Source organism: Chiloscyllium plagiosum, unplaced genomic scaffold (assembly GCF_037043375.1).
Source record: "Chiloscyllium plagiosum isolate Xiang-an unplaced genomic scaffold, Cpla_swu_hap1 HiC_scaffold_33, whole genome shotgun sequence".
Lineage (NCBI taxonomy): Eukaryota > Metazoa > Chordata > Chondrichthyes > Orectolobiformes > Hemiscylliidae > Chiloscyllium > Chiloscyllium plagiosum.
Window position 1 is genome coordinate 8,276,268 of NW_028270171.1, and position 26,727 is coordinate 8,302,994.

The window sequence follows — 26,727 nt, forward strand, 5'->3', positions numbered from 1 at the left end:
CTACTGGACTTTAAATTCAATTAATGAAGGCAGAGTTCTGGTAAATTCTAGCATTTTCCCCACTACTGATGTATACCATATGGGGCTATCATTCCCTTTTATTTCCTTACTCCTTTCTTAAATAGTGAGGTGATATTTGAGAACTTTCAATCTGCAGGAATCATTCCAAAACCTATGCAGTTAAAAATCACACAACACCAGGTTACAGTCCAACAGGTTTATTTAGAAGCACTAGCTTTCAGAGCACTGCTCCTTCATCACGTGGTTGTGGCCCACCTGATGAAGGGGCAGCGCTCTGAAAGCTAGTGCTTCCAAATAAACCTGTTAGGCTGTAACCTGGTGTTGTGTAATGTTTAACTTTGTACACCCCAGTCCAACACCCGTGTCTCCAAATCCAAAATCTATGCTATTTTGAAAGATAATTGCCAATGCTTCAGCAATCTTTATAGCCACCTTCTTCAACATGCAGGTGTGAGTGCTCAGATCCTGGGACTCATCAATATTCAGTCACAGTGGTATTTCCAGTACAAACATTCTTGTGTAACTTGTGTAACTTTCCTTCATTTACTCATTCTCCCCAGTCACTTGAATCTTTCGTTCTGGGACATTTCTTGAATCTGAAACCAGAACAAAGTAATCATTTAATTATCTGTCATTTCTCTAATCCCTGTTATAAATTCTCCTAACTCTGCTTTCAAGTGGACCCACAGGCCACCATAACCAAACAGCTTTTTACATACATAGTGTCATAGACATGTACAACATAGAAACAGAGTCTAGATTAGAGTGGTGCTGGAAAAGCACAGCAGGTCAGGCAGTATCCGAGGACATGGAAACAGACCCTTCAGTCTAACTCGCCCATGCCGACCAGATATCTTAAATTAATCTTGTCCCATTTGCCAGCATTTAGCCCATATCCCTCTAAACCCTTCCTATTCAGATACCCATCCAGCTGCCTTTTAAATTTTTGTAATTGTACTTGCCTCCACTACTTCCTGTGGCAGCTCATTCCAGGCATGCACTACCTTCTGCATGAAAAAGTTGCACATTCGGTCCCTTTTAAACCTTTCCCCTCTCACCTTAAACCTATACCCTCTATCGGACTCCTCTACCCTGGGCAAAAGACCTTGATTATTCACCCTATCCTTGCCCCTCATGATTTTATAACCTTCTATAGAGTCACCCGTCAGCATCAGACACACCAGAGAAAATAAGCCCAGTCTATTCAGTCTCTCACTATACCTCAAACCCTTCAATCCTTGTAAATCTTTTCTGCACCCTTTCAAGTTTAACGACCTCCTTCCCATAGCAGGGAACTAGAATTTGCAGTATTCCAAAAGTGACCTAACCAATGTACTGTACAGCTGCAACATGGCCTCCCAACTCCTATACTGAATGCACTGACCAAAACTTCAAGTATACCAAATGCCTTCTTCACTATCCTCCCTACCTGTGACTCTGCTTTCAAGGAACTATGAGCCTGCACTCCAAGAACTCTTTATTTGGCAACAATCAAGAAGCTTTTAGAGTGCATTTTGATCCACAAAAACATCAGAGGTGGCATGAGAATAAACTTTCTTCTGCAAATTATGGTTCGGATTTGGAATGCACTGCCTGATGGAGAAATGAAAGCAAATTCAATGGAGGTTTTCCACTGAAAACTGGGATAAATAGATAAGTATTGTAGGACATTGAAGAAAGAGCCATGGAGTGATGCTAGCTGGATTGCACTTCAGAAGAACCATCATAGTCTTATTGAGCCAAATATTATCCTTTTATGACATACTGCTCAATGATATTATAATTGTTTCCATCATCAATGGGCTACCAACGATGCAGTACCAATTTAAGACAATCATTAAAGGAACTAAAGGTGGGCTAGGCAAAAATTCTTTGCACAGAAGATGGTTATTATTTTAGGATGTTTTATTTTGTCCTGAGGCTTCTTGCTTAGTAGCTTGTTGTCTCAACTCAAGCTACCATTTTGGATGTTTTGCTTTTGCACCTTTGTCAATGTATTTTCTTCTTGGCATTTTCTAGCCTCCTGCTAATCAAATAACTCGGTCATTCCAACATCTTTAGGATCACCAGCCAGCTGTCTGGCTGAAGGCTGAAACATGAATCCAGCACGTAGAGAAGCCATGATGGTATCTACCACCACAACTCCAGAACCAGAGACAGAACACAATGCCACAGATTCACCGAGTAAACATGACGTGTTCTCACACATGAAGAACAAATTCATGAATGAACTGAGCAAAATACCAAGTAAGTAACAATAGCCAAAGTTCTAACATTAGATTAACGAATGTTTCAGTGAAATTGCCAGGTCTTCACGATGGAAATTAGGTTCTTATGGCAATAATATTGGGAATGTAAAGTTTGTGTACGAGTCAGATATATTAGTGTTACAATGAGGAGTGTGGAGTATATCAAGAGTGTCCCAGTGAGGTGTGTAGAGTATATCTGAGTGTTACAGTGAGAGGTGTGGGATATATCAGTGTCGCAGTGAGAGGTGTGGGGATATCAGTGAGTGTTACAGTGAGGAGTGTGGGGTAGATCAGAGTGTTACAATGAATGGTGTGGGTTATATTAGAGTATTACAGTGAAGGGTGTAGGATATATCTGAGTGTTATAGTGAGGGCTGTGGGATATATCAGAGTATTACAATGAGGGGTGTGGTGTATATCAGAGTGTCACAGTGAGAGGTGTGGGGTATATTAGAGTGTTACAGTGAAGGGTGTGGGATATATCAGAGTGTTACAGTGAGGGGTGTGGGATATATCAGTGTTCCAGTGAGAGGTGTGGGGATATCAGTGAGTGTTACAGTGAGGAGTGTGGGATATATCAGAGTGTTACAGTGAGGGGTGTGGGGTATATTAGAGTGTTACAGTGAAGGATGTGGGATATATCAGAGTGTCACAGTGAGGGATGTGGGGTATATTAGAGTGTTACAGTGAAGGGTGTGGGATATATCAGAGTGTTACAGTGAGGGCTGTGGGATATATCAGAATGTCACAGTGAGGGGTGTGGGGTACATCGGAGTGTTCCAGTGAGGAGTGTGGAGTATATCATTGTGTTACAGTGAGGGGTGTGAGGTATATCAAAGTGGTATTAGTGAGAAGTGTGGGTAATTCAGAGAGTGTTACATTAAGGGGAGTTGGGTATATCAGAGTGTTACAGTGAGGAATGTGGGAAGTAGGAATTGCTACAGTAATGGATCAATGTATATCAAGGATTTATACAGTGGTGAGTATGGCAATGTCAAGGGTATTTTACAGATTTGGATGTGAGACTTATCTGAATGTGGAGTAAGGGTGATTAACTCCTGATTAACTATAGTGATGACTGCATTCAATGAATTCTGCCAAAATCAGTTTACTTTAGCAGATGAGTAGCTTTTATGAAAGCAATTGGTGGTTCCTCTATTTAAACGTTATTTCCATGTTAAGTGACTTTAGCAAATATTTTTCACCTCATTTCTCGAAGTGTGATATAACCTGAATGCTTATTGCCTCCCTGTGGAGTTTATGGGACAAATTTTACGAGCGAGCTCTTGAAGCTCAGGAGTGTGGTGACAGGAATGCGAGTCAAATAAATCAGTTTATGTCTGACATAATGTTAATTCTGGGCTTGAGTTCCTGGCATGGAAAGCTATGCAGCAGGAGCACAAGACTGTAAAATATACCCGCTAGCTTCTCTTTGCTTCATTTCTCAGTGTTTTCCACTTCCTCCTTTATTTCACACTATTTCTTTTTCTTTCCTGATTAACCCTTTCAGTGCATGCGAGGAAATGTAAGTAAGCATATGGCAAATTGTTGTTGTGGTCTAAGTATAAGCTTTCCTTAAGTATAATCTTTATATTAACCTTTTAATGTTGAAGTTTGATGAGACTGAGAAGTATCCTTGATTTGAGGACTTTGAGATATTGCAATAAGATTTATCTCTGTCTGAATGGATAGATAGAAGAATATTTTTGCTCCTTTGGGAGGTGCATGACACTGACTATGCCACATTCATTGTCCAAATCAGATGCCTTGAAGTGCATTAAAATTTATCCAACTGGGCTATGGAAGTTTAAGTCAAACTGAAGCATCAAAGTCACTTAAAGTGCACAAAGTAACCAAAATAGAGTCATAGAGTCACAGAGATATACAACACAGAAACAGACCCTTCGGTCCAACTCATCCATGCCAACCAGATATAATGAACTGAGAAAGAGAGACATAACGCTGTGCATCTACTTTCGGCGATTTAAAACTCCTTCCATGGGATATGCCAAGGCCAGCATTTGCAATCTGTTCCTAATTGACTGACTACCTTTACTGGGCCAGTTTGTAGAACCCCTACAGTGGGGGGAGAAGCTGCTCGGCCCATCAAATCCACACTGCTCCTCCAAAGAGCATCCCACCCAGACCCACTCCACTACCCTATCCCTGTAACTCTGCATTTCACATGGCTACTCCATCTAATCTGCACATTTCTGGATGCCCAGGACAACTTAACATGGCCAATCCACCTATTCTGCATGTCTTTGGGCTGTGGGAGGAAACCGGAGCATCCAGAGGAAACTCACACAGACACAGGAAGAACGTGTAAATGCTACACAGAGAGTCACCCAAGGGTAGAATCAAATCCAGGTCCCTGGCCTTGTGAGGCAGCAGTGTAATCTCCATTACACTGGTGAATGGATATTTGAGAATCAAAACTGTTATTGTAAGGCTGAAGTCACATGTAGGAGAAAGTGAGGTGCTGGAAAAGCACAGAGAAATCGATGTTTTGGGCATAAGCCCTTCATCAGGAATTAGCCCCTCATTCCTGATGAAGGGCTTTTGCCCGAAGCATCGATTTTCCTGCTCCTCAGATGCTGCCTGATCTGCTGTGCTTTTTCAGCACCACACTCTCGACTCTGAAGTCACATGTAGACCAGGCTGGGTAAGGATGGCAGATTCCCTCCTTAAAAGGAAACAAGTGGATTTTTGCAGTAGCTTCATGTTGGCCATTACTGAGACAGTTTTAAATTTCAGAGGCATTTAATTGAACTTAAATTCCACCGGCTCTCATGCTGGGATTTGAACCAATGTCCTCAAAGCATTAGCCTTGGCCCCTAGGTTACTGGCAAAGTGACATTATCACTGAGCCACCAAAACTTTCACTTCTTCAACCTGTTTGAAAGAAATGTTATGTGTATAATATGCAAAGATAATGTTGCAATGGCATAGTGGTTCAGTGGTTAGCACTGCTGCCTCACAGCGCCAGGGACCTGTGTTCAATTCAACCCTCAGGTGACTGTCATTGTGGTATCTTCACTTTCTCCCCGTGTCCACAAGGGTTCCCTCTGGGTGGTCCAGTTTCCTACCACAGTCCAAGGATGTGTAAGTTGAGTGGATTGGCCATGGTCAATTGCCCTGTAGAGTCCAGGGATGTGTAGGTTAGATGGATTTGCAATGAGAAATGCAGGGAAAAGGGGATTGGTCTGAATGGGTTGTCCTTTGGAGGGTCAGTGTGGACTTGATGGGCCGAATGGCCTGCTTCCACACTGTAGGCATTCTATGATTCCTCAGGTACTGGGGATTTCAGTAACATGGCACACAACTGGGAACCCTGTGCTATGCTCCACAATCTAAATAAGCCAGCCTCCAGACAATCAGGACCATGTGCTATGGAACCATTACCCAAACATGATATACGTGTCTCTTTTAATGATGCCAACTTGAAACCTAATCTACACATGTTAGATCATAGTAAACCCAGGTGAACACTCCCATACAATATGTGATTAATGCTCTTCAGGTAATCAAGACGTGTTTTGTGAAAGGTATTGATCTGACTCCAGTGGTTGAGGAGTTTCGGAAGAGGGGTCAATTTAGAACTGTCATTAAGAACTGTCTTCAGACCAACAGTGTAAAAACAATACTGCTTTCCTATAGGGAGTAGCTGAAGCAGAGACTACTGCATTATTCAGTGAATAAAAGTTTTGAAACAGAGGAAATTACAAAGAACAGCAAAATGGGATTTCTTTTCATTCTTCCAACAAAGTAGTGGAACAAACAAAAAGATCTGCTTCTTTGCCATAAATGTCTTGCTCTGATATATGCTTTCATCTTTTTCATTATCTCACCTCTACTGGACTGTCTGTTCTTTACAGCTGTATTTGTTTTATGACTTTAACAACATATATATTGTGTGTCAAATGCACTTTAACAGCTGAATTGATGATTATCTAAATTTAGTTTATCACTCCATTTAGGATATCCTCGTGTTCTGGGAGGTTGGGATGAATTGGGTGCCCAAACTGGTTAAAGGAAGTAACTGTATTCTTCTGGTAATGCATCAGACCAGGGCAGGGAGAACGTAAATGGCACAGACCATGAAGCCTTATGATTAGTTCTCTGGTCTGTACTGTTGTTGAGAACCCATGCGCCCAGAGGATTATAGGTCAGTCAAAATTTAACAGTGTCTAATTGGCAGAAGGAGATTAAAATTTAAGAGGTATGACAAATTTTCAGGCAGTCTAAGTCTCCAGACTTCCTGACAAAAACACTGCCAATGCCAGAGCTACCAGAATAGCCCAATCAGCTCCATCAAGCTTGTTGTGCCATTCACTGAGCTCAGACATTGATCTGAGACCCAACTCCACATCACTGATTTATCCCCATATCACTTAGTACTTTTGGTTTGCAAACCTCTGTGCATCTCAGATTAAAACTACTAACTGATTGACCATCAAGTGTCAATGTGAGGGAGAATTCCAAACACATGTTTTCCTAACCTCACTCCTGAAAGATTTTATGTTATTGATTCATGGTATTGCTGGCATTTATTGCCAGAGGACAGTTAAGAGTCAACCAAATTGCTGTTGGCCTGGAGTCACATGTAGGCCAGACCAGGTAAGGGTGGCAGTTTCTTTCTCTAAAGGACATTAATGATCCAGATGAGTTTTTCCCTCAACAACATATTCATGATCATTGTTAGATGCTTGATTCTAGATTTTTATTTCACAAATTTCACCATCTGTGGGATTTGAACATGAGTACCCAGATCATGACCTGGGTCTCTTGATTAGTAGGAGAAAGTGAGGACTGCAGATGCTGGAGATCAGAGCTGAAAATGTGTTGCTGGAAAAGTGCAGCGGTCAGGCAGCATCCAAGGAGCAGGAGAATCGACGTTTCGGGCATGAGCCCTTCTTCAGGAATGAGGAAAGTGTGCCAAGCGGGCTAAGATAAAAGGTAGGGAGGAGGGACTTGGGGGAGGGGCGCTGGAAATGCGATAGGTGGAAGGAGGTTAAGGTGAGGGTGAGTCCCTCCTCCCTACCTTTTATCTTAGCCTGCTTGGCACACTTTCCTCATTCCTGAAGAAGGGCTCATGCCCGAAACGTCGATTCTCTTGATTAGTAGTCTTGCGATAATACCACCAGGTCATCACCTCCACTTATCTAGCTGTAGTCCAGATCTAGTTTTTAGACAATACCCCTTAGTCCTTTCTATTTAGTAGTTTCCTTGTAGTTGTAGTTTCCCTCAATCTACCAAAGGAGGAGTTGAATGATCAGTGTTCATCAGGCAACACGTTATTACAATCTGTGTGGGGTGTGAAGTGCACTCTCTGAAAGGGCAGTTTAAATTAAATTCAGTCATAATTTGAAAAGGGAAGTTGAAAATGTCTCTAACGGGAGAAAGGCAGAAATGGAGGAAAGAGCATGGGAACAATTGAGTAGCTCTTTCAGAGATCTGTACCTTAAATCAATTTGTTCTCCTAATCCTGAATAAAACAATTGTGCAACATTGCATTGATTGATAATTACGTTAATTTCTTCTTTTTCATTTGTGTCCCCCCATCCCAAACCCTGCTCAACTTGCAATAGTCCCCCCCTGGGCCTTGGCTGCTATAATAATTGTCGTTTGCCTGCTCCTCCTGTGCTGCTGCTTCTGTGTCTGTAAGAAATGCTGCTCCAAGAAGAAGAAGCAAAAGAAAGGGAAAGACAAAGGCAAAGCTCAAATCAACATGAAGGAAGTGAAAGATCTGGGGAAGAGATACATTGACAAGGTAAGTGAACAACTGGGGGCTAGAAGATTCTGAAATCAACTCACCTCCTCACTCCCCAAAGCCTGTACACGAGGCACAAGTCAGGAGTGTGATGGAATGCTCCCCACTTGCCTGGATGAGTGTAGCCCCCGTAACATTCAAATAACTTGACACCATTCAGGCCAAAGCAGCCTGCTGGATTGAGATCATATCCACAAACGTCCACTCCCTCTTTCACCGATGCTCAGTAGCAGCAGTGTGTACCATCTGCTGTAGAAATTCACCAAAGCTCCTTACTCAGCGCTTCCAAACCCACAGCCAATTCCATCTTTAAGGACAAGGGCAGCAGATACATAGGAATACTATCACATGCAAGTTCCCTTCCAAGCCACTCTCCTGACTTGGAAATATATTGCTATTCCTTCAGTGTCACTGAGTCAAAGTCCTGGAATTCCCTCCCTAACAGCATTGTGGATTTATCTACACCACACGGACTGTAGCAGTTCAAGAGGCTAGCTCACCACCACCTTCTAAGGGCAATTTGGGAAGTGCAATAAATGCTGGCCCAACTAGTGACGCCCACACTCCAAGGGAAAATAAATAATAAAAAAATTTAGACATACCTCTGGAGCAGGAGGGAATTGAACTCAGGACATTGAGCACCCTCCCTTAGACCACTGGTATATGCCCAGCATTTCCTGCTTCTTTTTAAACGACACATGGATTATTGGAATGATTGGGATGAGAAAACACAGCAAACAAGATCTAGAACTATGGTGGCATATGGTGCCAAGGGAGAACATTCAGTCCATCGTGCCTGAGCCAGCCATCCAATTAACCGCTTGCTTTTTTTCATATCACTGCAATCATTTTCCTCTTCAAGCATTTATCTAATTTTCTTTCAAAGGTTACCATTTTAAAGTTACCATTGAGTCTGTATCTGCCACCCTTTCAGGCATTCTAAATCCTAACTGCTTGCATTAAAATGTCTTTCCTTATGTTGCCTCATATTTTGCTGCATTAAAACTGTGCCTTCTGATTATCTCTGCCCCTGAAAACAAATTTTCCTTAATTGCTGGTAATCTATCAAAAACCGTGTGCCCCTCTATCAAATCCCCTCTTAACCTTTTCTGCTTTACATATGACTGAAGTCTGCGAGCACCATTCTCGTACATCTTTTCCCTCCTTTGTGAGACCTGAACATCCTTCTCAGGGTACGGTGCCCAGGTCTGAACATCCCAGCTGAGGCCTAAGACTGAGTAACAAATAAGGAGTAACAAAGAATACATGTACAACCAGATTATGTGAAAGACTACCCATTGTCAGCACAAGTTAAGAAATAAACAGAATTCTTTTCCCTGCAGGAATAAAGGAAGAATTAAGTTTTTTGGTGAGTCATAACATGAATGTCAGCAGAGATTAACTTCATGAGTGATCTGTGATAAAAATTTGAGTCTAATTTTCTAAACCTAATTGCCATCATTTTTTGATAGTTTCATAACATTTGGTGATCCATCATAGCTAGTGACACTTCAGACTTGCCTAGAAGCCATCACTACGTTTTGGCAATCTTATTCACCATGACCCAAACACTGTTCTATGTGATATTAAAGGAAATGGCCTTGTGGTATTATTGCTAGATTTATTAAACTTAAAGAGCTAGGTGAACCTGGTTCAAATCCTGCTCAATCAGATATTGGAAATTGAATCTAATAAAAATTAAGAGTCTAATGATAACCATGAAGCTGTTGTTGGAGGGGAAGAAAAAACATCTGATTCTCTTTAAGGAAGGAAATCTGCCATCTTACCAGATCTGGACTACATGTGACTCCAGGCTTACAGCATGTGGTTGACCCTTAATTGCCCAATAGGCAATAATCAGTGGTCTAGTCAGTGACACCCACATCCAATGAATAAGAAAAGAACTCATGCTCTCTGTATTTCACAACAGTTTGACATAGAACAAGGAAATTGTCACATTCAAGAGATCTTTGGCAAAAGAGGGAGAATCAGTTTTGGATGATCATGTGTACAAGCTGTAATACCACTCTGTTGCCTCTGATATGTAGAGGAATTTGGGTCCCTAAAAGAATACGGGTACAGCAAACAATTCGGAAAGCTAATTGAATGTTATCATCCATTGTAAGGGGAATTAAACACAAAAGTACATAAGTCATTGGTGAGGCCACGTTTGGAGTTTTTTTTATTCATTCACAGGATGAGGGCATCACTGGCTAGGTGAACATTTATTGCCCAGAGAGCAGTTAAGATCAACCACATTGCTATGAGTTTGGAGTCACATGTAGGCCAGACCAGGTAAAGGTGGCAGTTTCCTTTCCTAAAGGACATTAATGAAACAGATGGGTTTCTCCAACAATTGGCAATGGTTTTATGGTCATCGTTCAACTCCTAATTCTGGATATTTATTGAAGTCATAGTTCACCATCTGCCATGATGGGATTTGAACTCAGGCCATTTGAACATGAGCTGATATTCTGCATTACTCGGCCATCAGCTCCCCTGATTGCCTTACTTAAGGAAGGATGTAACTGCATGTAGTTCAGACAGGGTTTTCCAGATTAGTGTCTGGAATGGGAACATTGCCTTACAAGGCAAGATTAGTCAGATAAGATTTGTGTCTGCATGAGTTTCGAAGAGTAAGAAGCACCTTTATTGAACGAGATAAAATCCTGAGATAGCTTGACCAAGTGGAAATGTAAAGGATGTTTCCTCCTGTGGGAGGATGTAGAACTAGGGATCACTGTTTGGAAATAAGGGGTCACACATTTAAGACAGAGGATCATGGGTCTTTGGAACTTTCTCAAAAGGCAGTGCAAGCAAAGTCTTTGAATATTTTTAAGGCAGAACTTGATGCATTCTTGATAAACAAAGGGGTGTGAGATCATCAGGGTTAGGCAGGAATGTGGAAGAATCAGATCAGCTATAATCTTCTTGAATGGAGGAGCAGGCTTGAAGGGCCAAGTGGCCTACTCTTCCTCCTAATTTGTCTGTTTGTTTGCATTTCCTCCCTCGAAGATGAATATCTCCCTTTATTTTGGTCAGTTTCCATTCCTGAAAAGTTGGTTGAAATGAGGTTTCTCTCCGTTAACTCGCACTTGCTTTATGGTTTAGCACCAAAGGCTGCCAGGTATCTCCATCAAGTGGGCAGTCTCCAATTCTGAGCCTTTTAAAAAAAATTCTCTAGCTCAGGAATACAGAAAACACCCCTAGCATCATCTGGAGCTGGTGGTATAATGGTAATATCACTGAGCTAGTAAACCTGAGACCGCGGTATAATGCTTTGGGTTCAAGTCCCACCACAGCTACAACTGGAATTTAAACTTAACTATTGAATAAACTGGTATCATAATGTGGTAACCATGAAACTATCACTGATTATTGTAAAAGAGACTATCTACTCTCACCAGCAATTAATAATAAATTTCAAAAGAACTGCGGATGCTGCAAACCAGAAATTGCTGAAAAAGCTCAGCAGGTCTGGCAGTATCTGTGGAGAGAAATCAGCGTTAACGTTTTAGGTCCAGTGACCCTTCCTCAGCATTGGACCCAAAGAGTTAACAATGATAAATTCCAATTGTGCAGGCTGACTTCTGATTTTCTTTTGCATGCGCAAATATAAAAACATTTCTACTTTATTCAAGTTTTTTTTCCTTGCACATATGTATTTTTCTCTTCTTTTTTAAGGCTTTGTTAGGTTTTTACCATTCTTTATGTAAGATTGTAATTGTATTGGAAGCAATTCAGAGAAGGTTCTCCAGATTAATTTCAGAGATGAAAGACTTATTGTAAGAGGAGTGATTGAGCAGTTTCGGCTAATACATGCTACAGTTTAGAAGAATGAGAGGAGTTCTAATCGAGATATATAGGATGCTAAAGGGGATTGACAAAGTAGACATAGAGAGAGTGTTTCCTCATTTGGGGAAATCTAGAAGGAGAGGTCATTCACTTAGAATAAGGGGTGGCAGATTTAAAACAGAAATGAGGAGAAATTATTTTTCTCAAATGGTTGTGAATCTGTGGAACTCACTACCCCAGGGTGCAGTGGATGTTGGGACACTGAGTAAATTTAAGGAGGAGATAGACAGATTTTTAATTAGTAACATGTTGAAGGGTAATGGAGAGTTGGGAGGAAAGCAGAGCTGATGCTGACATGAGATCAGCTGCGATCGTATTAAATGACGGAACAGGCTCAAGAGACCAAATGGCCTACTTCTGTATCTAGTTCTTATAGTATTATGCTATATTTAATTTAATTTAATTCAGAGATTTCGCTGTTCCTACACATGCTTCAGCAAATACAGCCATTAGTTCAAGGAAGGAAATCTTTCCTGGTCTGACCTACATCTGTCTCCAGAGACACAGCAATGGTTTCGGCTCTTAACTTCCCCCTAAAATGGCCTAGTGAAGGGTAATTAGGTATGGGCAACAATTGCTGGCTGGTGAGTGACACTGACCTCCGTGAAAGAATATATCCCCCAGACAGTCTTTCTGAAATTGGAGAAACCAGGGCAGAGCGTGTGACTGAATGAGACCTCAGCACTGCTGTGCTGTTTCTGTATCACTGCCGAGCTGCCATTTCTCCAGATCAAGCGCCTAGCTGCTGTAAACTATCACTGTTTCTCCACCTCGAAATCCTTCCTGCCTCATTGCTAGCACTTTATTGAACTGCCTCACAAGCACAGAACACAAAACCAGGAAGACTCTGCTGTGATCAGGGTGTGAAAGTGCCGGTGTTGGTCTGAATTCATTCCTGATGAAGGGCTTGTGCCTGAAACATTAATTCTCCTGCTCCTTGGATGCTGCCCGACCTGCTGTGCTTTTCCAACACCACTCTAATCTTGTCTCTAATCTCCAGCATCTGCAGTCCTCACTTTTGTCAAAGTCAGAACAGATGACACCAAATTATTGCCCAACAGGTTTATGTGAAATTAATTTCAAACAATGCCTGTTGGACTATAACTTGGTGTCGTCTGACTTCTGATGTGATCAGGGTGGACATAGGACCTGGAAGGAGGGAGAGGGGGTCACTGGGTGAAAAAGGCAAACACAGGACCTTTTCCTCCACCAAACTGGTACGAAGTTTCAACATATATGTACTGGATAAATGTTCAGCCAGCTTTGCAAATGGTAAAACCCTGTATTGAGATGTTACCGAGACCCTGGATTTTGCACGAACTGATTTGCCAAGAATTTTAATTGCACATGGGAATCACGTGTTGAAATTGTAGACCCATGCCCTTGAATTATCTGCTCTGATAAGATATGAGCTTATCCCCAAGATCATAAGATCGCATCGGAGACAGGAGATTCTTTTAATTTCTTTGATCCCGTCAGGGCAGTATGCAATCCTGTTGTCTTCCCCATTACAGCTGCTGTTCCTTAAATGAGGCCAGCATTCTGACCTCAGCCACTACTTCCAGGAAACCCCCCTCAGCTGTTGATCATTCTCTATGTAAAGAAATACTTCCTGGCATCCAGACTGACTTTGACCTTCACAATTCCGAACCAGCGTCCTCTTGCCATTCCCAAAAGTTTTGTTGCTGTTTTACTTTCACTCTCCCACTGATCTGGGGATACGATAAGTTGAGGTAATATCTTTAAAGTAACACAAAGTAAATTGTAAAGTTTATTCAGTAGTGTGCTATGTTTGGTGTATTCACAGAGGCACGACCTATTCCTTGGTTCCTACTGGGTGATTAATGAGTGATAATAAGTGGGAACAGGGCTGACAATGTTGGGGGATAGACCTTGTTTTCACCAATAGTCAAATTTATTTTTTAATTCACTCATGGGACATGGATTTTGCTGATTGGGCCAGCATTACAGTGTGTCCCTAGTTGCCCTTGAGAAGGTGGGGGCGAGTTGCTTTCTTGAACCACTGCAGTCCATGTAGGTTGACCCACAATTCCCTTGGGAGGGAATTCCAGGATTTTGACCCAGTGGCAATCAAGGAACAGTGATATATTTCCAAACCAGGATGGTGAGTGGCTTGAAGAGAAATTTGCAAAGGTTGGTTGAAATAGCTACCGATATCCCATCACCAAGTCATACTTTATTTACAAGTGAACTTTGGTTCTGCCTCATTCAGAGTCAGCAATCAGAGTATTAGCATCTCTGACACTCCCCTTTTTGTATGTCAGCCAGGGCTCCCTGGTTGAACTAGATTTGACGGGTCCAATCAGGGAACTCATATTCTCTGAGGCCGACCTCGTTACAATCAGTACAGTAGTGTTCCCATGTATTTGATTCCCTTGTCCTTCTAAGTGGGAATGAGTTTGGAAGGTACTATCTAAGGCTCTTTGGTGAATTTCTATAGTGCACCTTGTAGGTTGTATTCACTGCTATTATTCCTCATCAGTCATGGAGAGAGTCAATGTTTGTGGATGTGGTGCCAATCAACGATGCTGCTTTGTTCTGGATGGTGTTGAGCTTCTTGAGTGTTTTTGGAGCTGCGCCCATCCAGGCAAGTGGGGAATGTTCCATCACCCTCCTGACTTGTGTCTTGTAGATGGTGGACAGACAAATGGATGATAGCAAGTTGGTTTTCCATCACATGCAATTTTTAATTTACATTGAAGTCAATCGGGAGTGATGTAACGTATGTTGCTCACTCACTGTCACATGTTTTACATTGATGTGAAGATCTGTACCATTGTGACTAGACAAGTGCAGGGAGACATACTGTTTTAAAAATTGCAAACATGTAGATTATCCGAAAATGGACAAGTACAGATAGACATGATGAGAGTTTGGAGATAAAAGGGTGGTTATTCTTAATGATGCTGAAATTGTAAAACTCCCTCCTTCACAAACTAAGTTGCACAATTCGTCAGCTTCTGTTTCCTTCCCGAATGGCTTGTTCCTAATTCTTATATTCCAATTTAAAATCTGTCTAGCAAATGCTGGTTCATTTCTATTTATTCTTCGGTCTTGACCAAACCCTCCTCTAAAAGGCTGAGGCAATGCCATCCGATTGGGATGGTCACAGGGTCATAGAGATCTTCAGCACAGAAAAGCACCCTTTGGCCCATCACGTCCAAACTGGATGAATTAGATGGGATGGAATTGAAATTCAAGCATGCCTACCCGACACAGTTGGGAAGTCCTGCCCATGGACACTGATAAGAATATCCAATATTTTGCCTTATAGCTTCATCTAAACTTGCAATTAAAGGAGTAAGTTAGATGCAAGAGTGTTGAGTAAGGAAGGGTCAGTAAGTTCACATTTATTGACTGTGCATGATTTTAATCTTCTACCTACTTTGGAATTCAAGGTTCAGCCGGATGTGGAAGATCTGGATCCAAGTTTACTTGGAGATGAAAAGAAAGAGGAGGAAAAGCTTGGAAAGCTGCAATATTCCCTGGATTATGACTTCCAGAATGGACAGGTTTGTGTCTCAAGTCACTTTGTGTTACAGGACTGATATGTTTCGAATGTCTCACACTGTGAGCTAAAAGATAGGATGTGATTGATTCCAGTTAAGTTGCCTTTGCACTGAAACGTTCCTCACACATGTCTCATGCATGTTTACGTTGTACAGGTAAAAGGAGAACTTTCTTAATCATGACTATAATTGGCGATCCTCAATTCACCCAGAGACCGGTCTCCAGCAGGCATATAGATCCGTAGACACTGCAAACTCTAAGCCATGCCCAGATCAGGGTGATTAGATTAGATTACATTGATTAGATTTTAGATTAGATTACATTACAGTGTGGAAACAGGCCCTTTGGCCCAACAAGTCCACACCGACCCACCGAAGCGCAACCCACCCATACCCCTACATTTACTCCTTACCTAACACTACAGGCAATTTAACATGGCCAATTCACATCTTTGGACTGTGGGAGGAAACCGGAGCACCCGGAGGAAACCCACACAGACACGGGGAAAACGTGCAAACTCCACACAGTCAGTCGCCTGAGGCGGGAATTGAACCCGGGTCTCTGGCGCTGTGAGGCAGCAGTGCTAACCACTGTGCCACTGTGCCGCCCAAAACTGAACTGAAGGTCTCCCTGATCCGGAGGGAGAGAAATCCTCATCACTCATCCTGGTGGCTTCTGCAGCAGTTAGCTGGAGTGCAGAGCTATTGAGTGATCAGTGGCTATCCTGTCTGTGAAACACTGACCACAGTGGTCATGGTGCATGAGTAAACAACAGGTTCAGGTCCTGCCATAACAATTTGTAGGTTAGAATATACAGGGGTAGTTACATTCACTTATTTGAGGGCAGGAAAATAATATCCTATTCGCGCTTTCTCCCTATATCTTTTGATCAGAAGGAACTCTATATGAATCCTCCACAGGCTCACTCCTGTCTAGGTGAAGAAATTTCACTTCACCTCCATCCCAAGTAGCCTACCCTGTATCCATACACTGATCCCTGGGTCAGGACTCCCTGGTCATTGGGAACATCCTTCGATAACAAGTCAATGATGAACGTGCTGCTGAAACATGCCCATGTACATAGGTCCCTCAAAGTTGCTACCCAGATTGATAGGATTGTTAAGAAGGCATACGGTGTGTTAACTTTTATTAGTAGAGGGACTGAGTTTTGGAACCATCAGGTCATGAGTGCAGGAGGAGAAAGGATGTTGATGGTTCAGATTAAGTGATTGGAATGTGAGAATGGCAGAACAATGGTGCGTCTAACAACGAGACTAGAAAGAACAGACAGTCCCACTGGTGTGTGTGTGTGTGGGAATGGGAGTGAGTTCGCAATTTGAAGGAGTTGACCTCAAAATTGAGCTCAGAAGGTTGTAAAGTGCCTACTCTGAACACGAGATGTTGTTCCTCCAGTTTGCGCTGGGATTCACTGGAGCACTGCAGCATGCTGATGACAGACAATTGGGCATGCAAGGAGTCTGCGCTAAAATGACCAGTTACGGGAAGGTCAGGGTCATGCTCACTCACATGTGTTTGGCAAAGCAGTCACCCAGTCACCTACTGGTTTTTGCCAAAAGATGAGCTGCCGGGAACTTGGGGATCTCAGTATCTATGCCTGCCCAGGGCTGGTTGACTCTATCATTGTAGGCCTGTGTGTGTTTATTAGATGCTAATGGTTTATTCTGTGTGTTTTCAGCTCATTGTTGGGATTATCCAGGCAGCTGAATTGGCTGCCTTGGATATTGGCGGAACATCTGATCCCTATGTGAAAGTTTACCTCCTACCAGATAAGAAGAAAAAATTTGAGACCAAAGTTCATCGCAAAACTCTCAACCCCACTTTTAACGAATCCTTTACCTTTAAGGTAGGACCATGAAATGACAGCTAATGGTTAAATGTCTACATTTTATGTGCTTGCTACTGAGGTTGCCAGGGATAAAATGTGGTGACTGGATTTTATTAGGCACTGAGGGTGCTCTACTTGTTACCATGACAGTGCCTTCACACCAGAATTTTAGTTTCAGTGTAATGGTGGGCGTGTGAAAGTTTCACACCCTGCTCACATATTGTGAAAAACGCCAAGCAGTACAATTGCATGTTTCGTCTTAACAAACTTGGGTTGCTTTTGCAGAGAGAATATGTTAAATTATGTAACAATTGTGTGAAGTTTCAGTCGTGACAGCGGTGGGAGCAATTTGAAGTGATAAATCATGAGTTGTTACTGTGCATTGTTGAATGTGACTCGCACAAACCACCATTCTCTGTTAATGGGAGCATAACCTGTGTCAGCATAGGTTCAGTGCATGTCTCTTTTAACTCTGAGTCAGAAGGCCATTAATTCAATTGCCACTTCTGAAATTTATAAGCGTAATCCATGCTGGCATATCAGTGGTGTGCTGAATCTTTGGAGGCTTGTCTTTAGGAAGATACATTAAACCCATCCCTGTTTACCCTCTCTGGTAGATGGGTAAGGTCCTATGACACTGTTCAAGAAAGAACAGGGGAGTTCTCCCAGTGACCAGGGCCAATATTTATACCTCAGTCACCATCACTTAACACAGAATATGTAGTCACACATCACTTTGTGTCCGAGGGCAAAGGTGGGAACCGGGAAGGGAGGATGGCTGGGGCCTGGAAAAGGAAAATAAAAAAAAATTGGTGTAGCATGGTGGCTCAGTGGTTAGCACTGCTATCTCACAGCGCCAGGTACCTGGGTTCAATTCCACCCTTGAGCAACTGTCCATGCGGAGTTTGCATATTCTTCCTGTGTCTGCGTGGGTTTCCTCCTGCAGTCCAAAGATGTGCAGGTGAGGTGGATTGGCCATGCTAAGTTGCCCATAGTGGCCTGGGATGAACAGGCTAGGTAGGTTAGCCATGGGAAATGCAGGGTTCTGGGGATGGGTTGGGGCGGGATGCTCTTTAGAGAGTTGGGATGGACTGGATGGCCTGCTTCCACTCTGTAAGTATTCTATTCTTAAATGCCAACAGAGGTATTCTACATGCAATTCTTGATTATCACCTCCACATTTACCTTACTGTCTCGTTTTAGCAACAAGCAGAAATTAGACTGTGGAATGGAAATATGCATGAGTTGGTGCAATCATTAAAATGTTTACAATGTAAACAATAATTTTGACACTGTATCATCTCATGAAATTGTGGAACATAATTATATTTCTTGGCTCTGAACTTGGGTGGAAGTTCACCAATCAGAATCATAGCAGCCATCTGAGCATCTCAGACAGTCAACCCTTCAATTTCTTCTCCAGTACACTGTCTGTCCTACTTCATAAATCAGCTTCTCCCAATGTATTGGCATTTGGCCGTCTGAGCTCTGGTGCCACATGGTGTAGGTGTGGAAGTGATCTGAATGAGACTTTCTAATCAATCCCCATTGTGGATGTCCCCTCCAATACTGCACTGCTGCAGGGCTGAGATTCAGATGTCCCCTGCAAACCGTTTGAGATCACAGACAATCTGGGCGGGTGATTAATGCGTCTCCTGCTGGTTCCCAAACAGCAGATGATTAAAAACTGACTTGGGCAGCTGTCATTTGGCTGCAGTAACCTGAGAAGTGACAGATTGGAGCAGTTAGGAAGAGCAAGATCTTGACTGTAATAAACTGGAAGAAGCTGATTTATGGAGTAGACAGACAGTGTACTGGAGGAGAAATTGAAGGGTTGAGCATTTGAGATGCTCAGATAGCTGCTAAGATTCTGATTGGTGAATTGCCATTGAAGATTAGAGCCAAGAAATATAATTATGTTCTATCATTTTTCTCAGTGTCTGTACTGACATTAAGCCATAGGTCACAACTACATGTGAAGTCAATGGTTGCTCACAAAACAATTATATTGGATCACATTTCAGACATTAGAGTCTCACTAAGAGCAGACTAAACAGGTGAATAGCAATTGCAAATCTTATCAAGCTTTTGAAACAAATACTGATTAGCTGTAATTTCTCAGTGTGTTTCTCTTTGAATTCATTCTGTGTCTCAATCCTGTGTTATCCAGCAGGCAAGGACAGGTGTCGTATGTCACTAAGCCATGCAATCTATGAAGTAGTAGGCTAGGTTCACAGGTTAGGCGGAGTTAAGTCAATTGGATCAGTAACTGGAACTTTACTTCTGACATCTGTGGCCTACTGACTAAGAAAGGAAACAAACAGTCTATTTCTGTTTACAGTACCACCCAAACATTCCTGCAGGAAATAATTCCAGATGAAGACATGAACAGGATTGCTCTAATGCCTTTTTTGATTTGATTTGATTTGATTTATTATTGTCACATGTACCGAGAGACCGTGAGAAGTGGTGTTTTGCGTGCTATCCAGGCAAATCATACCTTGCCTAAGTACATCATGGTAATAGAACAGAATGCAGAATATAATGTTACAGCTACAGAGAAGGTGCAGAGAAAGATCAACTCTAGTTTACGAGAGGTCCGTTCGTAAGTCTAATAACAGCAAGGAAGGAGCTGTTCTTGAATATGTTGGTATATGTTTTCAAACGTTTGTACCTTCTGCTCGATGAAAGAGAGTATAACTGGGGTGGGATAGGACTTTGATTCTGTTTTTAATTAACTCTGCTGCTTTCTGGAGGCAGTGGAGTTAATAGACAGAGTCAATGGATGGGAAGTGGTTTTTGTGATGAGCTAGGCTGCATTCACAACTCTCTGAAGTTTCTTGTGGTCTTGGGTAGAGCAGTTGCCATACCAAGCTGTGATGCATCAGAAAGGGTGCTTTCTACAGTCCATCGATAAAAATTGGTAAGAGTCCTTGTGGACATGCCAAAATCCTATTGCCTTCTGAGGAAGTAGAGGTGTTGTTGTGCTTTCCTGACTGTAACATCAATGTGGATGGACCTGGACAGATTGTTGGTGATATTTACTCCTAGGAAGTTGAAGCGCTTGACCATCTCCCATCTCCACCTCAGCACAGACAGGGGTGTGTCCTCCACAAAGCTTCCTGAAACCGATGACCAGCTCCTTCGTTTTTCTGACATTGAGGAAGAGATTATTGTCTTTACACCTTCTCACTGAGTTGTCTATCTCTTTCCTGTACTTAAAAATGTGTTGCTGGAAAAGCGCAGCACGTCAGGCAGCATCAAAGGAGAAGGAGAATCGACGTTTCGGGCATAAGCCCTTCTTCAGGAATACATATTTTCCTTCTCCTTTGATGCTGCCTGACCTGCTGTGCTTTTCCAGCAACACATTTTTAAGCTCTGATCCCCAGCATCTGCAGTCCTCACTTTCTCCTATATCTCTTTCCTGTACTCTGTCTCATCATTTTTCTAGATCTCACCCACTGCAGTAGTGTCATCAGAAAATTTGTAAACGGAATTAGAGCTGAATTTTTGAGTGTATGAGGAGTATAGTAAGGGGTTGAATACACAGCCTTACGGTCACCAGTGTTGAGGCCAGTTGTGAAGGTGGGGATGTCACCTATTCTCACTGATCGCAGTCTATTGGTCAGGAAGTCGAGACAGTTGCAGACATAGTCCTAGGTCTTAGAGTTTGGAGATGGATTTGGTTGGAATTATGGTGTCGAAGGCAGAGCTAAAGTCAATAAATAGGGGTCAGACATTGGAGTCCTCATTATTCAGATGCTCCAAGGATGAATGTAAAACAGGGAAATGGCATCTGCTGTGGACCTATTACGATGGTTGGAGAATTGTAGTGGATCAAGGCAATCTGGGAGGCTGGAGTTTTTTAGATTAGATTACATTACAATGTGGAAACAGGCCCTTCGGCCCAACAAGTCTACACCGACCCGCCAAAGCGCAACCCACCCATACCTCTGCATTTACCCCTTACCTAACACTACGGGCAATTTAGCATGGCCAATTCACCTGACCTGCACATCTTTGGACTGTGGGAGGAAACCGTAGCACCCGGAGGAAACCCACGCAGACACGGGGAGAACGTGCAAACTTCACACAGTCACCTGAGGCGGGAGTTGAACCCGGGTCTCTGGCGCTGTGAGGCAGCAGTGCTAACCACTGTGCCACCATGCCGCCCACGGTTGACGTGTACCATTACTAACCTCTCAAAGTACTCCATTATGATTGGTGTCAGAGCCACCGGGTAGTAGTCATTTACGCAGGGTGCCTAACCTTTCTTTGGCAGCAGGATGATAGTGGTCTTTTTGAAGAAAGTAGGAACTTCACATCATAGCATGGAGAGGTTAAAGCTGTCTGCAAATAATTCCACCAGCTGGTCCACACAGGATCTGAGTGCACAGCCGGGAACTCTATCCAGGCCAGTTGCTTTCTGTGGGTTCACTCTCAAGAAGGCCAATCTAATGTCTGCGGCAGTAACCGTGGACCCGAGGCAGTTGGGGCAGGTGACATCATTTCACTGACTTCCTGTTCAATACAAGCATAGAATGCATTGAGCTCATTGGGTAGGGATGCATTGTTGTCAGGAATTCTACTCGACTTGCTTTGTAGTCCCGTATATTGTGTTAGCCTTGCCATAGTTGACGACTGTTCATCTGGGACTTGTTCAGTTGACAAGCCTGCTGAGATTCATGGTCTACGTTTAAGAGCTAACTAATGTATTAAATGGAGGCCAACATCTAGGGAACCACGTTCTAGAAGCATAGCCATGCTTTCAGGGGAATAGGGGAAACTGGCACAAAGAATTTTGGTGCATATAATTACAAAAGGATTGTGGAAAAGGAAATTTATTTCAAACTTTATGGGCAAAACTGGAGTAGTTTCTTTGAAATGAGTCATTGAACATTAGAGCTGTAGAGTCTTAGAGGTCTACAACACAGAAAAAGGACCAATCGTCTATTTAAATGGTCATTGGATAGGCATATGGACGAGAATGGAATAGTGTAGGTTAGATGGGCTTCAGATTGGTTCCACAGATTGGCATAACATCGAGGGCCAAAGGACCTGTACTGCGCTGTAATGTTCTATGTTCTATGATCCACCAAGTATGTGCCAATCAAAAACAGCCACTTAAACATTCTAATCCCATCTTCTAGCATTTAGCCCATAGCAGTTTATGCCTTGGCTTTGCAAGTGCACATCTAAAGATTTCTTAAATGTTATGAGGGTTTTTGCCTGTACCATCTTTATAGACAGTGAGTTCCTGATTCACACCACCCTCTTACTGAATAGAATTTTACCTTACATCCCCTTTAAATCTTCTGTCCCTTACATTAAATCTCTGCCATCGGTCTTTGATCCCACCATCAAAGGTACTTTGTGTCAATGCAATCTATGCCCCTCAACATTTTATATCTCTGTCATAACTTTCCTTAGGCTCTTCTGCTCTGATGCATAACTGCAAATATTGAAGATCCCTTTCTAGCAAGATTCCTAGAAATCTCAGAACTAGCCATAAAACTGCTTGCTGTGCATAGGCCTGGTTGGGGCTGATTTGAATAGTGATTGACCTGGAGAGATTCCTGTTTTATCAACGTCAATTGGAAGGAGGCCAGCTAAGAACAAGCCAAGTTGGGGGAAAGCTCTCTATAAACAAGCTGCCCAGCTGATCCCTCCCTATTTCTGAATAAAAACAACAGTTCAGGGTAAAGCCTGTTTGTTGCTTTGAAAGAATGATTGAAGGAACACCTCAATGTGTACTTCTTGAGCAAGCTACATCTGCAAACAACAAAGGCAACTATGCAGGATTAGTGACTTGACCACATTGGCCAGAACATCAGAACAACAGTCTTTGCAACATCATTTGCTTTGTCTTTTTATCTTTGAAATAACCCATTGACTGAAGTGTTTTTTAGAAAGTCGATCTCTGCAAAAAAGCTTTTTTTTTGGTTGTTAAGAGTATGTGTGTCAAACATTGGGCAGCTGGTGGTGTGTCTTGCATGGGCGATGTATTTGAGGGAGATACAATGATGTCCTTTGATCAGTTGGCATGGAAATAAGAGCTATCAAACAGGACCTCTTTCGTTTTTTTTTTCAAATTAGGGATTTTACTCAAAAAAAGACTACATTTTTGACAGATCCCTATAAATTTGATATAGAGAGGAGGGTGCTCAGTGCTAAGAGTACACTTTCTGTCAGCACTTTATATCAACAATTGGGGGCACCCCTGAGATGAGTTTGATCGACTCTGCAGGGTGTGGGAGAGAGAGTTAGGCGTTGAGGTCTCCTCAGAGGCATGGGAAGATATTTGGGAAAACGTAAGAAAGATATCAATTTGCAATAGGACCCATGCTTTACAGTTGAAGATTCTCCACAGGCTCCACTTGGCTCCGGATCATTTGTCAATATTTAAACCAAAAGTATCTTCAATATGTCCCAAGTGCAAGGTTGGTACAGGCACTCTTACACATTGTCTCTGGTCCTGTAGTAGGTTTCAAACATACTGGAGCACTGTGGTGGGTGCAATGAGGGGATTTTGGGTGTAAGGGTGGAGAAGGACCCAATCTCTCTTCTTCTTGGGCTGCCCCAGTGTGTTCTCTGTAGATGCGCATAAGAAAGAACATTTCAACATCCTCACTTTCTGCGCAAGGAAGAATATCTTGCTAGTTTGGCTAGCAAGGTTAGCGGAAGATTGTTATGGAGCATATCCCCTTAGATTTTCTCACAAGTGTGGTACACTACAAAACCGAGAATGTTTATAAGACATGGTGGTCCTTTTTGGAATAGCTGGACACAGATTTGTCTGCCACACTAATAAGGGCTTTTATATAGCTGCAACGATTGTGCTTTACAAGTCCAATATCCAGAGAGGCGGAACTGCGAACATATGAATATGTGAAAATTAATGCTCTTGATATTTGAGAGTGAGTGCTTGGTTTGGCTGAGCTGTTATTATTTATTCGTTTGTTGTTGGTTATTATTTATTTAGTCAAGTAGTTAGTTGGAGTTTTTTAAATATATTTTTCTATATATATTTATACATTTGTACTTGAGGGCAGTTTGGGTTTTTTAGGTTTTTTTGGTGTTCTTTCTTTGTATTGTTTTGTATTTGTTGTAATATTAAAAAATCTATTTTTCAATAAAAATATATTTTCAAAACGTGTGTGTGAGAGTGGCTGTGTGTGAGTGAGTGTGTGTTTGTGTGAGTGTATGTGTTTGTGTGAGCGAGTGTGTGTGTGTGTTTGTAAGTCTTGTTTTGGTAAGCCTGGTTGATAGATTTTGTTTTGATTAGATCCTGATACAGATAATGCATTTAATTGGTCACATTGGTAACTGGAAAAAGTACTTCCATTTTATCTTGTGACCTGTGGAGTTGCAAGGCTAGAGTTTGTTTTATTCATTCATGGGAAAAGGATGCCGCAGGTAAGGCCCAGCATTTATTGGCCATCCCAGAGGGCAGTTAAGAGTCAACCACATTGATGTGTGTCTGGAGTCACATGTAGGCCAGACCAGGTAAGGATGGCAGGTCCCCTCTCTAAAACTCATTAGTGAACTGCATGTGTTTTCTGACAATGGATCAATGGATTCATGGTCATCATTAAACACTTAATTTTAGATATTTATTGAATTTAAATTCCACCATCTGTCATGGCAGGATTTGAACCCAGGTCCCCAGAACATTAGCTGGGCACCTGAATTAACAGTCCAGCAATAATACCACTAGGCCATCACTTCCCCATAAAACAGTGACAGTGCTTTCCTCCAGCCTGGATCATAACAAGATATATCAAGAGAATTACATTGCATGGCAACGAACAGTGATGGGTTTAGGTGGAATGTGTATCAACCTTTTCTTGCTAATAGCAACACTTAATCCTCTCAGCAGCCACAAGTTGAACCATTCTGACTCATGTGTCTTATGTAAATGAACAGAATCACAGCTGAAACATCTTTCAATCTCAAAAGGATGGAGCTACATTTGCAGCATCATGCAAAATAGTAGGAGGCCATTTCACCCATTATATTTCTGCCTTTCCTTTAGTTAAGCAATTCAATTAGTCCCACATGCTTCCTCATTCCCCACAGCCTTGCACTTTTTTTCTCTCTCTTTTAGGGATATATCCAATCTCCTTTTGAAAGCTCCTCTTGTATCCTGCTTCCCCTGACTTTTCAAGTTCCCGGTTCCCATCAACCAAATGCATAATGAAAATCTTATCTCCCCTCTTTTGCCAATTATCTTATTTTTGCCAAATATCTTGTTTGTGTGGAGTACAAATGTACGTGCTAGCAGTTTCCTCCATCAACACCTTCCAACCATTGACCTCCACCATTCAGAAGGGCAAGGGCAGCAGATACATGAGAACACCGCTACTTACAAACTCCCCTCCAAGCCATCTGACTTGGAAATACGTCATCATTCTTGGGTCAGAACACTGTAACTGCACTGTGGCTGTCCCTACAACCTCAATGACTGCAGTGCTTCAAGAAGGCAGTTCACTACCACCTTCATCATGGCCAGTATGGGGAGGGCAGAAAACACTCACCCAGCCAGAGATGCTTACATCATCTCGTGAATGAATAAAAATAAGTTTGAATTATTTAATTTATATGAATGAAATAAATAAAATAATCACACATTCTGATGAATATAATTGTGCCTGGCTTATGCAAGAAGTCAGCAGCCCACTTGAATCAAGTTAATAAGGACCATACCAACACACACCCACCTATTCAAGCACTGTTATATTGTACTCTTCCCAATGAAAAATAATTTCCAACACTTGAGAATGAGAAATTAACTTGATAATTATATTACTTATACAAAGGAAAAATCCACACAGTGATTGAGGGAGCATTTTCTCTCTGTCAATTTCATAAATGCAATTATATACAGGATTTAAGATCTGCAGCACCAAAGATTCAATTATCATTATACTCTCTGTTATCATGTGCTTTCATGCCACACTCTGAGGAGGGGTTCTTTACAGACTGATAGAGGAAAAAGCACTTAAGCTTAGACCATCAAAGTAACACTATTCATATGTACATTAATGAGAAATAGTACTGTATGCAATAATCATAAAAAAAAGCTTCTGACTCACATTAGATAAGGATTAATCTATCTTCTTCATTTGTTTATCTCCATATGTTCTCAAGACTCTCTTCAGCATTGTAATCAGGGAGGGAATGGCCGAGTGGTATTATTGCTTAGAAGATTAATCCAGAAACCAAGGTGATGCTCTGAGGACCTGGGTACAAATCCCAGCACAGCAGATGGTGAAGTCTGAATTCAATTGAAAGAAATCAGGAATTCAGAATCCTAATGACCATGAAGTGATTGAGAGGAAAAATCCATCTGATTCACTAATGCCCTTCAAGAAGTCTGCCATTCTCACCTGGTCTGGCTTACTTGTGACTCCAGGCTGACAGCAATGTGGTTGACTCTCGGTCACCCTCTG

At 42.1% G+C, this 26,727-nt stretch overlaps 1 protein-coding gene across 2 annotated transcripts in view; it reads left to right on the forward strand.

The window, feature by feature from the left end:
* Positions 1 to 26,727, forward strand: part of LOC122542176 (synaptotagmin-1-like) — a 142,700-nt gene that overhangs the window by 89,553 nt on the left and 26,420 nt on the right. Inside the window, exons 2-6 of one of the 2 annotated variants that reach the window (XM_043679615.2) lie at positions 2,083 to 2,268; positions 3,781 to 3,795; positions 7,862 to 8,043; positions 15,318 to 15,431; positions 17,126 to 17,293. In XM_043679615.2, the coding sequence (XP_043535550.1) occupies positions 2,118 to 2,268; positions 3,781 to 3,795; positions 7,862 to 8,043; positions 15,318 to 15,431; positions 17,126 to 17,293 (630 nt within the window). In that variant the 5' untranslated portion in view covers positions 2,083 to 2,117. The remainder of the gene's footprint in view (positions 1 to 2,082; positions 2,269 to 3,780; positions 3,796 to 7,861; positions 8,044 to 15,317; positions 15,432 to 17,125; positions 17,294 to 26,727) is intronic. The other variant, XM_043679616.2, reaches the window with a different exon arrangement.